At 36.0% G+C, this 16,922-nt stretch overlaps 1 protein-coding gene across 10 annotated transcripts in view; it reads right to left on the bottom strand.

Annotated features, from left to right (window-relative positions):
* Positions 1-16,922, bottom strand: part of SENP6 (SUMO specific peptidase 6) — a 94,655-nt gene that overhangs the window by 49,765 nt on the left and 27,968 nt on the right. For all 10 annotated transcript variants that reach the window (XM_075087119.1, XM_075087108.1, XM_075087115.1 and 7 more), the window contains exons 2-4: positions 11,283-11,376; positions 4,777-4,840; positions 3,987-4,129 (exon numbers count right to left, since the gene is read on the bottom strand). In XM_075087119.1, the coding sequence (XP_074943220.1) occupies positions 3,987-4,129; positions 4,777-4,840; positions 11,283-11,376 (301 nt within the window). The remainder of the gene's footprint in view (positions 1-3,986; positions 4,130-4,776; positions 4,841-11,282; positions 11,377-16,922) is intronic.

Below are 16,922 nucleotides of genomic sequence, written 5' to 3'. Positions count from 1 at the left end.
ACCTAGAAGTAATGGAAGCACGACATTTCAGGAACTTAGGACAAAACTACAGGCTACATTAATTCTGCTGTTCATCAAATAACTTTTTTAATGAAATATTACAAAAAAAAATTTAAGAGACACTTAATAATGTGAGAAATTTGATACAAATTATTGAAAACTACCAAAAGATAAAAGCAATTTAAAGTAAGAACTCATGATTAAAAAAAACAAACCACAAAACAAAAAAAAAATCCAACCCACAACTATTAGGGTTCAGTTAGATATTGATTAACCAGGATTTGCTTAACTAGATAATAGATGATAACTTTTTGGTTGGTTTAAATTTTTGTACATGCAAGTAGATATGTACAGGGAAAATTTCTTCTCACTGTCCTTGCATATCCCTTCTTCCCATCACTCATTCCCTGAATTTTAGGGAATACTGAACTACAATAATACTAATTTGAGTCAAGCCCCATCGATCTGAAGAGTTCTGCAGATAAGGTGAAAAAAGAGAGACACAAACTTTGTGATAAAATTCACCATAAACAGCTCAAGAATCTCAAGTATATGATCTTTTTGTACTTAATCTAGCAGTTTAACTCCATGATCAACCTTCAGAATTTTCTCCACAAGAAGAGTCCCAATATTGAAAGGTTATCTATTAAGCACCGTCAAAGTGAACACACCACCGCTCTTCACTGCAGACAGTGACTGCATCATAAACCTTTACTGATTTGGGGATTTTGTTGTGATACATGTGATACAAAAGATATAATGCTATCACAATTAAGATATTAAACCAAGATAATCACTTATGGAATAATCAACTTTCCAAGCAGACTTCATGACAAAAATCTGAAAAGGAGTCAAAAAATGTTGGTAGTATGAGTTTTAATCAAATACCAAGTGTTTATGGCAGTCACAGTGACCTGCACACATCCATTGTTCCCAACTAAACTCCTTCATTAATGACAGTTTATTAAGAAGGTGGATACTTATATTTTCCATTTAAACTTGGCATGCAGCTCAGTACTAGACAGAACGTGGATGCCTGCTTTCAAAGTAGATGATGTGATGTTTATGTAATCATATTATGTCTTAGGTTTATAATGTAGTATTTTTCAATAGAAGGCAGTTCTAATCCAAGTAAGAGAGTACCGGAACAAAACTATTAGACTGTCTAAAAAGAACTCTGCAATTATTTACCTTAAAATCAAAATAAAACCCACATACCTTTCTGGAACTTAAGAAAAAACCCACACATATACACAGTCAAGTATGATTGCTTTAATAGAAATGGGAGAAAAATTATGTGGTAAGATTAGATTTCACTACAAATCCCAGAGCCAGACAGAAGAAAATTCTAGTTTCTAGTGGATTAGAGGAATCTTATTTTGAATGGTTAGGTGTACTCAAAACAAACAATAGATGTAATGTACGTGCACGGGCTTCTTCACTACTAGAACAGAGCAAAGAAATCGTGACAGACCTGTAACAGGCATTTTTATCTTTATGTCTATGGACAAAACCAGAATACTAAAGAATAGAAGTAATCAGAGTGACGACTCCACAAGAACTGTCCAATCTGAAGAGGAGCAAGACAGAAATCTAGATATAAACTTATAAATCTGTTATGTATACTAAAAATTAAGGACTGAAACACAAAACATCATTTGCATAGCAAAAACCAAGGACAATGATGTACTGTGCTAATCTGTGTAAATGTAAAAAGAATTTAAAAGAGGGATGTTCAGAGTTAGCAAGAGTTGCCAAGGAAGTGCTTGATTATGTTGAAAAATCACAGACCCCTGTGCAATGGCATAACTTTTAGCCTATAACAACAACAACAAAAAATAAACCTTGCCATTATTAAGTCTGTTTTATTTAAAAAAAAAAAAAAACAACAAACTTTTAAGTTCCATATAATATCCTATTAGTCTATCTCAAAGCCCAAAACATTGTCTGTATTCCCATCGAAGGAAGGGAGGCAAAATGTAGGTGCACTCTCACCAGAAAGCTCAGTGAAATCTTTTCTGTAAATGTCTGATCATGTCTGATCTGTGGGTCTAATCCATCTGTGGAGAGAATGTAATGGTTGCTTTTATGTTTCAGTGGACATTGGGAAGGCAGTGATTTTGGTTTAGGTTTATATGAACAAACCCTATACAAGAAAACTCTATGGGCAGAGGTGAATTTTTAAGCAGTGACAGGATGAAAGAGATTAAAACTTTTTATATAAGTCTAGATGCTTTTTTTTTGCCATCATTAATTTAACATTTAGCTAGAAATCATGACTCTTCAGACAAGCTCATTATTGAAAACTTAATAATATGTAAATAAAGTATTAAAGACAGGCACAAGCTTATTCAAAATAATCTAGTATACAATACTTAATACCCTGTAGTTACTGTTCCAAACATACACGTATGCCCATATATCCAAACAATCCCCTATGGAATGGCATGTTGGTTATTATAACAATAACTTAAACTATTACAAGTGCAGAATTTTACCTATCAGTAAAAGTTTCAGTGTTCTTTGTCAAAACTAAGCCACTAAAAAAAAGAATGCAGGATAAGAATATCCTTCGTTCGTGTAATAAGCGAAACTATTGTTTATGTGGTCCTTATACCAGTAGTCCCTAACAACAAAATGTTCATAATTGGCTTTCTTCTATCAGAAATTTCAGGATCTGTGGTGCTTAGTTTTGTTTTGGATTTGTTGTTCATATTTTTTTATTTAAGAGTAAGCAGGAATTTAAGGCCATCCACAAGCTACAGAAAAACTAGATTAGAGCAGTATGTATTATGTTAAGATAGTTGGGTGAAGGGTCATTTAGGTTTTGAAATTCTACCAGATAGATTAATACGTGGGAATAGGTTACAATTACAACATAAAGGGTAGAAGAGTCCTTATTTTGACTGAAGTATGTACAATTCTTGTCTTTGTTCTTCTCTATCAAACTGGTGGACCACCAGTCCTGACTGGAAATTCTGGATTTGCTCCCTGTACATCAAGCTGAAAGATCAGAACAGCAGGAGAGGACACACATCACACAGGACTTCAAGGATTTCTTTTCTCACATGACTCTGGTAAGATGGCCCCACTAACCAACAATGCTCTATAGATCAGAATGCAAGAATGAATCACAGAATCATAGAATTATTAAGGTTGGAAAAGACTTCTAGGATCATCAATTCCAACCGTCAACCCAACGCTACCGTGGCTTCCTAAACCATGCCCTGTAGTGCCAAAGACATCCCTCATACAGCTACACATAGGGTAGATATTTGATGACTGGCCCAGCAATAGCTAGCCATCTGATGAACTCTTCCTTCCAGCAGAGGTAACTGAATTGAGTGCACTTGAGCAGTATGAAACACTCCCAGAGAAAGTTACATGAATGTATCACTTACTATATACTAAATAAAGAGATCATTCTGTTACAAGCTAGGGACAGTAGTAACAAGCAAGTACAGCACTGAATGCTTAAATACTGTTCCTGTCAGCTCTAAATGCAAGTGACAATCTCAAACTATCAGGTAGGAGCACTGATAGTTGCTGAATCCTTTAAAGAAATAGTCCATGACTCCTAAATCAAATGAAGTCTTGCAGTAAGGAAAACAGAAAATGCATCCTGAGTTAACCTTGGCAATTCACAGTCATGGAAAGAAGAAATTCTTAATGGGAATTCTTCTATCTGCCAGCACTGTACAGAGGAAACAATAGCACATGCAGAAAATATTGGTAAGGCACTGAAAAGTATGCCAGTGAATGCTCTAACTCTATTTCAATAATCTTCTGGTATTTTACTAATGTGCTATTTAACACTTTGGAAGAGGAAAGACCTTAGGTTTTCTATCTTTGTTCAGAAGCACAGAACAGCGTAGCTTCTTAAAATGCACAGCAGATAATCCAAATGCACTACAAGTTCTGTTCATTTAGCATTGATTTATATCAGTGGTCAAGTAGGTAAGTAAACATAAAACTAAATGTAGTACCTCAGTTTCTTGCTATTTCCCATCATGTTGAGGCCAATTGAGTTCCCTTTAAAAAGACTCAATCTTCCAGCTTTGCCTCGCCTTGCATATGTTTTTATGGAATCGCCACTGGTGCCAACAGCTCCAGGCCGACAACGAAGTGACTGTAACAACAGAATTCACATATATTAAAATATTTTTATAAAAGTTAAAAGGAAAAAACAAATTACAAAATCTTTACATAAACAATAATTTGGCTTCATTTTCAGACTGCTTTTGTACCAAATTTATGTAAAATATACCCCATCTACACCCTTACTCACTAGGATTCCTTACTAAAAACATTAATATTTTCGAAGTATTATGGAGCATCTTCCAGTTGTAAGCTATTTCAGTATACATAAAAAATACAAGCATGTATTTTGCCTATGTATCTTCTCCTTTTATATATATATATATTTACACACATATAAATATGCATTCAAAATTGGGAATCTGACAGTAAGCAACCATGGGATACAATGATTAATATTTTTAATTAAAAATATAATCCCATTAATTATGATTGTCTAAACTTAAAACTAGTTATTCATCCTTATATTTTCAGGATGCTATACAAACCAACAAGATCTACAAGAGCAAGAGGAACAAAAACATTAAGAGTAGGCAGATAGAGAGCTTGAGCGTATGTTGCTAAACCAACATATAAAGTGAAAGTTTGTAATACCACACAGATGATTATGCAACATTGTTTAAGAACCTAGAAAGCTTTGAAGATACATTTTCACCACCAGATAAACAGAGTACTTACCTTTCTTTCTTCATTGGGACTGAAAGGCCCATCAGTGTCATCTATGCTGAGCAGATTTGCCTGGCTAGATAGGTGTGGGAGAGAAAAACAGATACACTGTAACGGAACAAAGCACCAGCAAAACATTTTAAACACAGAGGGCTTTTTTCCCTTCCCTCTTTAAATTTAAATGCATCACATACACATTGTATGTATACGCCTAAAACAACAGTAACATAAAGCGGGCAACATAGTGATCCAGATGTACTATGTGAACCTGAACTTAAAGTGTACATCATATTATTTCACAAAAAAAAAAATATTAAAAGGATGCTATTAATTCAAAATAGAGAACATTACTGAACCTTCAATATTGTTATGGCAATGTCACTGACATCATGAATGATTCTATACAACCCTATGCATAAATTGAGACAAATACTAAATTAGTCTGTAAAACATAGTCTTAGTTTTTAATGTATATCAATGTTAAAGTACATGGTTTAAAACACAGTGCTTTAGGAGAAGTGCTTACATATAACCAAGTTTTATCCCAAAGCAACCACTGCCAAAATAGGTCTTCCTAAAACCAGCATATTAAGTTTGGCTCAACTGCTCATTAAAACATGTTTCTTTAGTACTTTTATGTCTGTAATCTTTAAATATTATAATGGAGAAGAAGACACAAAGAAAGAAACCCACCCCATGATACTGTGAAAATGTACTTTTTTCAGTAATAAGCAATTATCCTCAAATAATCATAAGTATTTCAATTAAAACCCCAATCATACATTTTATACCGATAGCAGCTGGATTAGGCTAACACATTCTTGCTTCCAGGAGAAGCAACCTGCAGATAATGCCTTCTCATCGGTCCTGATAAAGTTACTCCTCTCTTGGCCTCAACAAAGTAATATAACTTCTGGCCAACTTGTAATTGCATGGTTTTGGGGTTTTCAATTAATACCATTCAGGCAGAAATTACTTCGAAATACAGGCAGCTATGCCAGGCGTTCCAAGGGAACAGCTACACAAAAGAAACAGTGATGGAGGTGAAGGTGGAAACACTTCTTAGCTGCAGGTATGACGTGTTGACTGCAATATCCATAGTGACTTTAGCTCTTTATATATGAAAGTAACAACTCAGTACTGCCACCTCCCACTTTCCTAAAAACTTCCTCCATGCACAAGATTTCTCTTCATGTTACCATTTATTACTCCACCTTACGTCCACAGACATCCCTATATCAAATAAAAGAAAAAAGTTCTTGACTCATAGGGTGAGAATTGCAGACCTTGAAACTTCAGGAGATAAGATTGAGCACACAGTTGGTTTTGATATGGGAAGAAGGATGTAAATGCCAACACTTAGCCAGTAGCACTGTTGTATTTTCCTTTCATTTACAGACCACAACAATTCTAGGTGCATAATGGTAAAACAAACAAACAGCAGAGTGGATCGTCACTAATTTCCAATATGAAGTGTCACAAAGACAAAAGGGTATATTTGTACTTCTGTACAGACTATCATGGATATTAAAATTTTAAAATACTGTAACATTTTTTTAAACTCTTTTTTTTGGGGATAGACTCTTCTTTCAAGGGAGACTCACTGAGCTTTCTCCGCTCTTCATCAGAAGACAATGAGTATAACAGTTTCAGAAATTTTCCAGATCCTAAAGAATAAAAAAAACCACTGCAGCACAGACATGAATAGCAACCTATGGTACCTGCTGCTCTGGCATTCACCTACTGTGTTGAACTAGCCAGAGCGTTTTACCTCTAGATATATTTTCCTTCTTCAGCTCCAGCTTGAAAAAAATCATGACTATTTTCAGAAACGCCCTTGTACAGTGGCTATACTTTTAGGGCTTCAAGATGCTGCAATACTGCAAACCATTTTAACAAAGGGTGTTTGGGTGGGTGAGCGAGAAGGTAACAGACTACAAATGAACAACACACTGAAAAAAATCCTTAAGTCAAACTGAACAAGAATAACTCTTATGTTGCAACTAAGATGATGTGACTAGAAAAATATTTTGGAATTTGATGTTTTTGAGGAACCAATATTTTTAGATTTTAACGAATGCAAAGTATATGCACCAGTACCAGCAAGACTGTTTTTTTCAGAGGGCAGAATACATAGCAACTGAGTCATGTCTATTTGCTTATGTATCACATGCTTACAGTTGCCTGCTTAAAAGATGCAATTTATACAGACAGGAGAAAAAAACCCACTGTACCACACTCCCACATACCAGACAATAGCATTTTAACATTACTGAAATGAAACTTCAGTGGTCTTGCTGGGAGGAGGCTATGCCTCCACACTTTGTCACTTTTAATCAGGGAACCAGAGAGAGAGATTTTCACATTAGAAAAATAATGCTAACTTTTCAATACTTCAATTAAAATTTTATAACAAATGAACGTTAAGTCTTTACTAAAATTAAGGAAGAGAAAAAAAAGTGATTTGGGTAAACAGTTCTTTTCAAAGGGGAGTTTATAATTACACATTCAAATTAAGGCATTGAACAAGAAAAAATTTTCTGTTTACTTAAATCTAATCACATTTATTTAATATTTTAAAACATTAAGAACTGTGCAATAGCTAGTTAGACACTTCAGTGTAGTAAACCATGTTTTTACTACTATCTACAAGCAACCCAAACTTTAAACCTCTGTTGATCACTGAGGTTACACCGCAATAAGCTGCAAGCATATTTCTACCAACCACCAACTGATTGAGACACATTTCAAATGCAATTGGAATTTCTTTCTGAAAACTCTTACAGAAGGCTGAAATATTTCCCCTCACAGCGCACTGTGTATGTTCTTTATTTTAAATTACATGGTGGCATGCAGCACATTAAAAAAAAAAAGCCCTGACATCAGAGGCACAAGAGAAGCAGTGGTATTATTCAACTGATGCACAATGCCATCCTGTTAAATATAACCTGAACTAAAACTGCTAAAAATTAAGAACTGAAGCTCTGAACAAGAAGTTTTTTATCAATTTAAAGGCTATAGTGCCTTACTAACAGGGTCATAAAAGAAGCATAAAACTTCTGTAAATATGGGGTTTTTTTTTGAGAAAGGAATAAAAAGGAAAAAAAGTATTGAAAAAAGCTAAACAGAAGATTAAAAAAGTATCACTGCTTTTCCAGTCAGGAGTACAAGTGAACAAGCAGTTTATTCCCCTAAATAAAAGGAAAAAAAAATTAAAACTTTTGGGAAAAAAATGTTAGTTAGCAAGGACACCATAGTGCAAATAAATCAGACAGACCCATTTATTTGTATTCAGTTTTTTGATAAGGCTATTATTGAACAATTCTCGGTGGAAGGCCCAAGTCTGGACTATTAAAAAACAGTGTAACAGCCAAGAGAACACTGCACCCATCAGTTTACAAAACCACTGTGGGGCATATTAAGACATATTTCAAAAACTTTTACCCAGATATTAAAAAGGAATATAAGTTATCCAAGGCACTTTAATAACAATCATCTGTAGAACTAGAAAATATCTCATAACATGTTAATTTCAGAAATAAATTTAATTAATATATTGCTTTGGCCATGTTTGCATAAGTTTTCCATCCTTTCATGTCTTCTGCTATGTAAGATACACATCATTTATGCTGTGATGGTCTACACAGGTTTCAGTGTTCTGTTGTTCTATGTAAAGGTTCCTCTCCTGTGTGATCTCCAAGCACAAAGCAAGAAAAGGCTCAAGACAGTTGCTATCATCTTGATTGCTATTTTAAGTAGATCGAATCTTGTAAATCAACAAAAGCATTACTTTTTCAAGTGGACTGAAGATTATCTGCAGGCATTTACTTCAGCATAAGGTACTTGTCAATTACCATTTTGAATTTCCATAACTCTAATTCCATGCCAAGTATCAACTCCAGCAGCATTTAAAAATGTATATATTGAGTTGGGTAATCATTAATTCTTCAAAATCTTCTTCAGTTACAGAAGTTCTTTACTCTTTTTATGTTCATTACTTGACATCTTACCATTATGACACAGTCCATCTAATTCCCCAGATAAGTTAAACGACACACTTCTTTTAAAATAATCTACCTATTCTAAGAATTGCTTTGGTCATTAGCCACATATTTTGTGTTCATCTCACCGAGGAAAGATAATCCAAGCAGACATCCAGTATTGACCAACAACATTAGCACAGATCTCATGGGGTAATACAAGAATACATCCAATCCTTTAAGTGCTGGAATGTTATTCTTGGGCCAGTTCAAAACAAACTTACAGTGTGTCTCCCATTAAGAGGGCAGAAAGCTGTGATAAGGTCAGACACTAAAATGCTAGTGCCTCAACAACAAGCATGAGATGCATCCAGATGCTTGCTTCAGGTTTACAGCTTTCTCCACACAGAAATACAGCAAGTTACAAGCATTGCTAGTAAATATCAGCAGACCATAGCAAATGAGATGATTTTTTTACCAAAAAAAAAAAGCCAGAATACATACTTATTGCACAGTATACTCAAAATACCAGGGACACAAAGCTTTATGCTGGAACATTTCTATGAAATAAAGCTGCCAATCTTTGACATGTTCTGCTAAGGGTAGTAAAGGGAATTTAGAAAGAAAAAGACAATTTCCTGTCAAATAATTTGTTTTCTAAAGATTCCCTTCTGTCAGTATTTTTTTATACAAAGTCAAAATGTATCTGAAAAGCAAAATACACAAATAATTTCAAAATGCTCAAAGCTTACAAGGCCATTAAGGAAAAAAAAAAAAAACAAACCAAACCAAACTAAAAAAAAGTGTTACTAAAACTAGATATGTGGGCAACTTACAGTATACATCTGTTTGGAGTGAAGTTGCCTGAAATATCAGAGGATGGGTAAGCTAAAAAGGCAGGATCTCCAGTTTAAATCCATTTTTAACTACTCTTTTATCTACTACTTCCAGATAAGATTCTGCATAATTCACAGGTTTAAAAATGAATTACTCATGTGAATAGGTAACAGTATTTCAATACTGGATATGGGAACACTATTGTACACAATATTTGAAAGTAATGAAAAATCTCTCAGAAACACTGTCTTAAAATCAGATACAATTATATAAAACTGATGTTCCATAATCAGTTTTCAAACCTTTTTTTTTAAGCATTGCTACATTATACATATCTCACTCTGCGTTCTTAAGTCAACATCAGCCAGAGGCAGATGAAAAACAGCAGTAAATTACTAGAAGAAAAAAAAAGCTTCTATGCTTACAAAAATGAATTACTTTTATTTCTAAAGACAAGTAAAATGCAAATACTAAATGTAGTGTACGTACTGCCACTATGCTTAAAACATATTCCTGTGTACTAGAAACGGATGTAAAATTGCTAAGAAAAAAAGCAAGATTAATCTTAAAAACATAAACACCCTTAGTTAGAGAACATTTTAAAAAATGGCTTTAACTTCTGATACAGCTTTGTTTTGACAAAAGCTCTTAATGCTTACCTCACATTTCAATGCACTCCAGAACTCATTTTTTAATGACTAAAACATCATATTTCTTAATATTTTTGTAAGATTACAGCATAGCCTACTGTGCAGCCTAAGTAGTTATGTGTCTACTTTCCTATCTCCCTTCCAACACACAATATTTGGCAGAATATTACCTATTAAAAATGCAACTCCACAGTGGTCTCTTTAGACTATTAGAGAGGTCAAGATATAAATTCATGTAAGAGTTTATTTTTGTACTTAACCACCAGATTCAGTTTCTCCTTACTAGAGAACAATAGCATCCTTTTTAAACTTGCAAGTCCTACTCTCCAAAAATCTAACAACAAATAAACCTAACATGCATTCTTCATGAATGAAAGTTGTTCTTTTAATAATTCATTAGTATTTTTGGATATAAATACGTTAATACCAAGAAAACATTTTAGTAACAATAAAATGTCACAAGGACCAAGTATGTATTCAAACTACACACAAAGGGTTTACATTTTAGTCAAAATCCAAATATACTGAGTAAAGAAATTAATGACCAGGGAACAAAACCAGCTTTAACTCTACCCAGTGAGATAAGCACAAGGGAGAAAAACCTAGTCTTCTAAGCAAGTTTTAATTTTAATTTTATATAGACCTACAGCTACTGAAGTACTTTAATCATAACTGTGAAGTACTGAGTAGCATCACCACTAAATGGAAAAGTTGAAGCTGCTTGGATAGCCTACCTTTCCATTTCCTTACTCTGCATGTTAACATATTTCTCGTCTGTGTTCCTTAGACTTACACAGTAGCTCCAAAGACAACTGCACACTTTCGAAATGTACCATGCCCTATGTTGTTAAGCACCATGTTCACAATTAAATTTACATTATAATGCATTTTTATATGGCAATACTATTTAAAATAATCACTTCTTTGAAATATTTTTCTTAACCACTAAAATTTTAAGATATTATATATTTTCTTATTAATAAATTTTAAAAGGTATTTATTTATAAATAGACACTTATACTTTCAATAGCCTAGATAAAAGCATCCTTACTCTTTCTCTGCATCTCCTTCACTTTCTTCTGCATGATCAAAGCTCCAATTATTTTTAAAACCTCCATCTCTCTTGGACTGTGATCTATCCAAAGCTGAAATGAGAACAAGTTAAGATAAGTCTTGATTTCAAGCTGAGTTTCAGGCAAAACAAACTAGAGGAGTAAACCATATATATATATATATTCCCCAATTATTTTTTTTATGTCAATATTTAACTATCATTTGACAAGGTAAGGTCATCAATGCAGTGGTGCCCCATTTTCCTAAATAAATACAAGTGAGTATCTGTCAGCATCTTGATTACTAATATAACAAGTTAGCAAGCTATTAAAAATTACATGAGGTAGTTTTACAAGGATTTCAAGTATTCTACTGACACTTGTAAATTCAAGGTTCCTTCTCTGATATGAACTATATGCCATATGCAGAAAGCATCCTAGAATTTATTATTTAAATGTCTGATACCCAAGCCCATATTTTAGTTTCCATATAAAAGCAACAGTTCTGAACTGCCCCAAGTACAATTTCAGTGAAAGATGCTTTTTTTAAAACAAAAATTCAACACATGACACTGACCTGAATTAACATATGATGCTAATTGAAATGTCAATGTTAGCATCAGCTGGGTAAAAACCCAAACTTTCTGAGAACATTCACACTACATCAAATTTCAGATCTATCTGCTGCAGTATCTAACAGTATGGAGATTTTCATACAATATGATGGCATGGGGGTATTCGCAAGTGAAGGAGGTCCAGAGCATAGAGACAGCACTCATGAAGGTAAGGCACTGTTCACCCCGGGCCCTAATTACTGTGACTAAGAGCTGTCTCACACAAATTCTGTATGACAAACTATGCGGCAGCTTTGATTTGGTATAATGTAAATGTGTCATTTCTTATTATGTTTTTCTTTACATAGTTGGAAAAGAATTTAGAAATAATGAATGCAACTCTATGTTTTGACAGAAAAGAAAAAAATCACAACCAACAACAGATGTCTAGGGTAAAGTAAACAGTGCACACAGAAATATTTATTGCGTATTCAACCTCTGCTTCCAGCTACTTGCGTCTACCGAGGACTTCCTGAGCCACGGGTGATATTGTTGTGTTTAACAGCCTTTGCTAGCATTTTTCTTCTTCCCACTTCCTTTTTTAATCAACCCTACTTTACAGAATCAACAGCATCTTGCAGCAGATAGTACCTCAGCTTAATTATACATTACATGAGTAAGTATCTCCTTCTGTTTGTCCTGATTCAATCTGGCATCTTTTGCTCCTACTCACTATTCCACTCCTTCAGTTTTTGTACTTTGGAAGATAGTAATAAGTAATCCTTCCCTATTCACTCATGATTGCATAGATCTCTGTTGTGTTCTTTCATGGTCATCCTTTTCCCAGGAAGAGAAAGAAAAAAAAAAAACCTGAGTCTTTCATTTTTCCTCATACAAAAACTGTTTCACGCCTTTAAGTCACTCTCAGTGCTTCTCTCTGAACCTCTTCTAGTCTACTGTACCCTTTTTGAGATGCGATGAGGATACCAACACTAGGAGGAATGTTCAAGACGCATACGTGCCATGAATTTCTACAGAAGCAGTATGATGTTTCTAGTTTGTTCTTTATTCCTTTCCTGATACATCTTAACACTGGATTTGCTCTTTTCACTGCTGTGGATAACTGCATTGATGTTTGTGTACTCAATAATTCCATCTTTCACCCATGGTTGGTAAGAAACAGTCCATAGTCAATCACTGTCTACAAAAATTCTCTTTCCTACTTCTTATTCACTTAGATTACTTGGCATTTACCTACACTGAACTTCATATACGATTTCAACCCGCATAACCCAAAATCTGAGCATCTGCAATAGCTAAATAGCTAGCCATTATACTAACCCTAGTAAAGTTTGCAACGTCTACAAAATTTGTCACCGCACTATCACACCCTTTCTCTATATCTGTGCACCAATATTAACACAGAACCTTGTGGAATTCAATGGGTTACTCCTTCTATTAACAAAATGAGCCATTTTAGCCCTCTCTTTCCATCTGTTGCCCATTGTTCCTTATAAAATTTCCCATTTTATCCAGCAGCAACTTAGCCTCTCCAAAAGCCTTTGGTAATGGACTTTACAGAGGGAATGATGACATTAATTCCAGTTCTCCCATTTTACCTAGCATATTTTTCTAGGTTTCTTCACACAAATAAAGCAAACACTTTTCTTTGTATGGGGTTTCTTTTGCTTCTTTTTCTGTTTAAATCAGACTATTTGGACATGGTTTTCTACACCAGTTCCTACCTTAGTTCTACCAAATTCAGTAGAAGACACTCTTTTTTTTTTATGGTTTTACCCACTGAGTCTAAATTACATAAAACCATGTGCTGCTCCACACATGTCAGCCTCCCCCCACTCCAGGTACCACAAGACTGGTTCTACTTTCATTTTGAGAAAATCCATCCCCACTGCACAGAACTCCCTCTCTGAAGAGGGTATTTGCAGATGTTAACTCCTCTTCCCTGCACATTTTTTCTGATGTTGCAACTGTCCATTTTTGTGGCCCTGCACCTGCAACAGAAGATGCTACGGTTTCCATCACGTGCATCAATGCTACCAGCTCTTCTGTTGCATTCTCTACAAGTCTTCAGATATGTTATAAAGTTTGCTGTCTCTGCTCCCAAAAGACAACTCACCACAGATTCTGCCTGCTGTCATAAACCCAGCAACCTATTTGTGCAATAAACCAGTCCACCACTACAGACCAGCTCAGCTGTCCATGGAAGAATAGTCTTAGTATCCCAGCTCTGCTCACTCAATTCTGGATCAGTTTCCACTCTTTTGCATTCTTGGTCCTATCAAAAACACAAATCTAGAAGTATGCCACCATGTTAGCCAGATTGTTCACCTGAGTTACATGATCTGAATGGTCGTTTGGTATCTGAGTCTATACAGGATTGTTGGTTTTTTTTTCTTTAAACGGGCATAGAAAGTCACCTGTCATACAGGCTAAGTTTCTAACTATTTTGTAGTAAGACTTAAGTTTGGAACTTCTGTGTTGCAACTTTTACCATGTATACTACCAAGACCTTTTTAGTCAGCAAGATACTTTCACACTCAGAAGGTAAATAAATGCAAATAAGCAGACCTGGCTCTAAGATATTGAACCAATAGAATTCAATTGCTATGCCCCTGCCCAAGAAAGGCAGCACGCTGGAACAGATTTCACTAGCAATGATAAATCATTTTTCCTCCCACTATAAGCTCCCTTTGGTGCTGTTATACCAAGGGAGATTAGCAATTCTGAGCCCCAGAAACTAAATGGAATTCAAACGGACATCTTAAACAGGTGTGTCTGTTTACATAGATCACTGTTTTTTTAAACATGTGATCAGTTACATGTAATTTTTAAAAGGCCAAGTAAAAACATTTGCTGAAAAAACAATTTGTATTTTAGTTTTTATTAAAACATTTATGGCATTATTAATCACATCCTGAAGCCACCCTTTTAAAAATCCCCATACTGCCTTTTTACACAAAATCCAATTAACAAATTTTGGATTACTAAATAAAGTATGCTTGTAGGAAGGATGGCAGAAAGCAGATTAACACCTTTAAGTTACTGTGTGTGGACACTGTTTTAGAAACTCCTTCAGCAGGAGTTTCTATCATTCGACAGTGTCATTAAGCGATTCCAAAATGGGAGGAAAAAAGTTCACAAAGAATCTCCATGAAATAAGAGCAAAGTGGATCTTTTTTTGCAAATGTAACTTTAAAATTCTGTCTAAAACACTGAAGAGTAACATATGCAGTATTTAATGAAGTCCTAGCGTCCAACAGAAGACATCATCTTAGAAGATATTTTTGCATGTCCTGTACCCTATGCTCTAAGGCCAAGCATTCCATATGAATCCATATTACGGCTGACCAGAAAAACATACTTATTCCTTTTTATTGGTTTGGACATAGTGCTGTATTGGGTTTGCATGGCAAGGTTTTGGTAGCTGGGGGGAGAGGAGAGGGTGCTGCAGAGGTGGCTTCTGTGAGAAGCTGCTAGAAGCTTCCCCTGTGTCTGCCAGAGCCAGTGCCAACCAGCTCTAAGATGGACCCACCACAGGCCAGGCTGAGCCCATCAGCAATGGTGGCAGCACCTCTGGGATAATGTATTTAAGAAGGGGAAAATAAACTGTGCAAAAGGAATTGCAGCCAGAGAGGAGTGAGAATATGAGAGAGAAACAACCCTGCAGACACCAAGGTCAGTGACGAAGGAGGGGGAGGAGGTGCTCCAGACACCAGAGCAGAGATTCTCCTGCAGCCTGTGGTGAAGACCATGGTAAGGCAGGCTGTCCCCCTGCAGCCCATGGAGGTCCACAGTGGAGCAGATATCCACCAGCAGCCCGAGGAGGGCCCCACGCCAGACCAGGTGGATGCCCAAAGGAGACTCTGACCCTGTGGGAAGGCCGCACTGGAGCAGGCTCCTGGCAGGACCCGTGGCCCCATGGAGAGTGGAGTCCACGCTGGAGCAGGTTTGCTGGCAGGGACCCACGCTAGAGCAGTCTGTTCCTGAAGGACTGCACCCCGTGGAAGGGACCCAGCTGGAGCAGTTCACAAAGAACTGCAGCCTGTGGGAAGTACTCATATTGGAGAAGTTCATGGAGGACTGTCTCCCATGGATGTGACCACATGCTGGAGCAAGGGAGGAGTGTAAGGAGGAAGGGGCAGCACAGACAATGTGACCACAACCCCCATTCCCCGTCCCCCTGAGCCACTTAGGGGGAGGAGGAGGTAAAGAAGCTGCGAGTGAGGTTGAGCCCAGGAAGAAGGGAGGGGTGGGGGAAAGGTGTTTTTAGATTTGTTCTTATTTCTCCTTATCCTGCTCTGATTTGATTGGTAATAAATTAAATTAATTTCCCCAAGTCAAGTCTGTTTTGTCCATGATGGTAATTGCTAAGTGATCTCTCCCTGTCCATATCTTGACCCATGATCTTTTTGTTATATTTTCTCTCCCCCATCCAACTGAGGAGGCAAAGTGACAGAGCTTAGTGGGCACCTGGCATCTAGCCAGGGCCACCCACCACAGATGCCAGATGCATTTACTGTCTACAAGGAAGACCAACTTTTCTAGGAAAGCAACTTTTTCATATGTATCACTGGATTGCCAGGAGAACTCCCCACCACCCCTGGAATACAGAAGTGAAGACTTTAAGGTTTCTATTACAACACACAGAAGCTTGTACAAGTCTTCAATCTGCTGAGATCACATATCTTTCTGTGTTTCCAAGAACCACCCTAAATATGAAACCCAAATCAAAGGTCTGGTTCAGGACCAAGGAATTTTACCAGGAGGACCTGAAGTTTACATTCATTTTCCCTAGTTACACAGGTCTGAAAAAAAAAGAAATAATACAAGCCTCATCTCACAAATGCTTTGACCATTACAACCACAACCAACTTACCAGGCACTGCAGCATTCACACAAAAAATGCAAATTAATTTAAATTTGCTCAGAATCATTACCTTTATCCGGACTCATATTTAAGTAAATTAAAAAGAATGCTGCTGAGCTTTCTAATCATTTAAAGTCATCACATATATTGTTAAGAGGATACAAGTACTCATAAAAATCTGACACAGGAATATTTCA

This window comes from Phalacrocorax aristotelis, chromosome 3 (genome assembly GCF_949628215.1).
Source record: "Phalacrocorax aristotelis chromosome 3, bGulAri2.1, whole genome shotgun sequence".
In the NCBI taxonomy this organism is placed as follows: domain Eukaryota; kingdom Metazoa; phylum Chordata; class Aves; order Suliformes; family Phalacrocoracidae; genus Phalacrocorax; species Phalacrocorax aristotelis.
The sequence above is the reverse complement of the archived record's forward strand: the minus strand, read 5'-3'. Positions and strand labels throughout refer to the sequence as shown.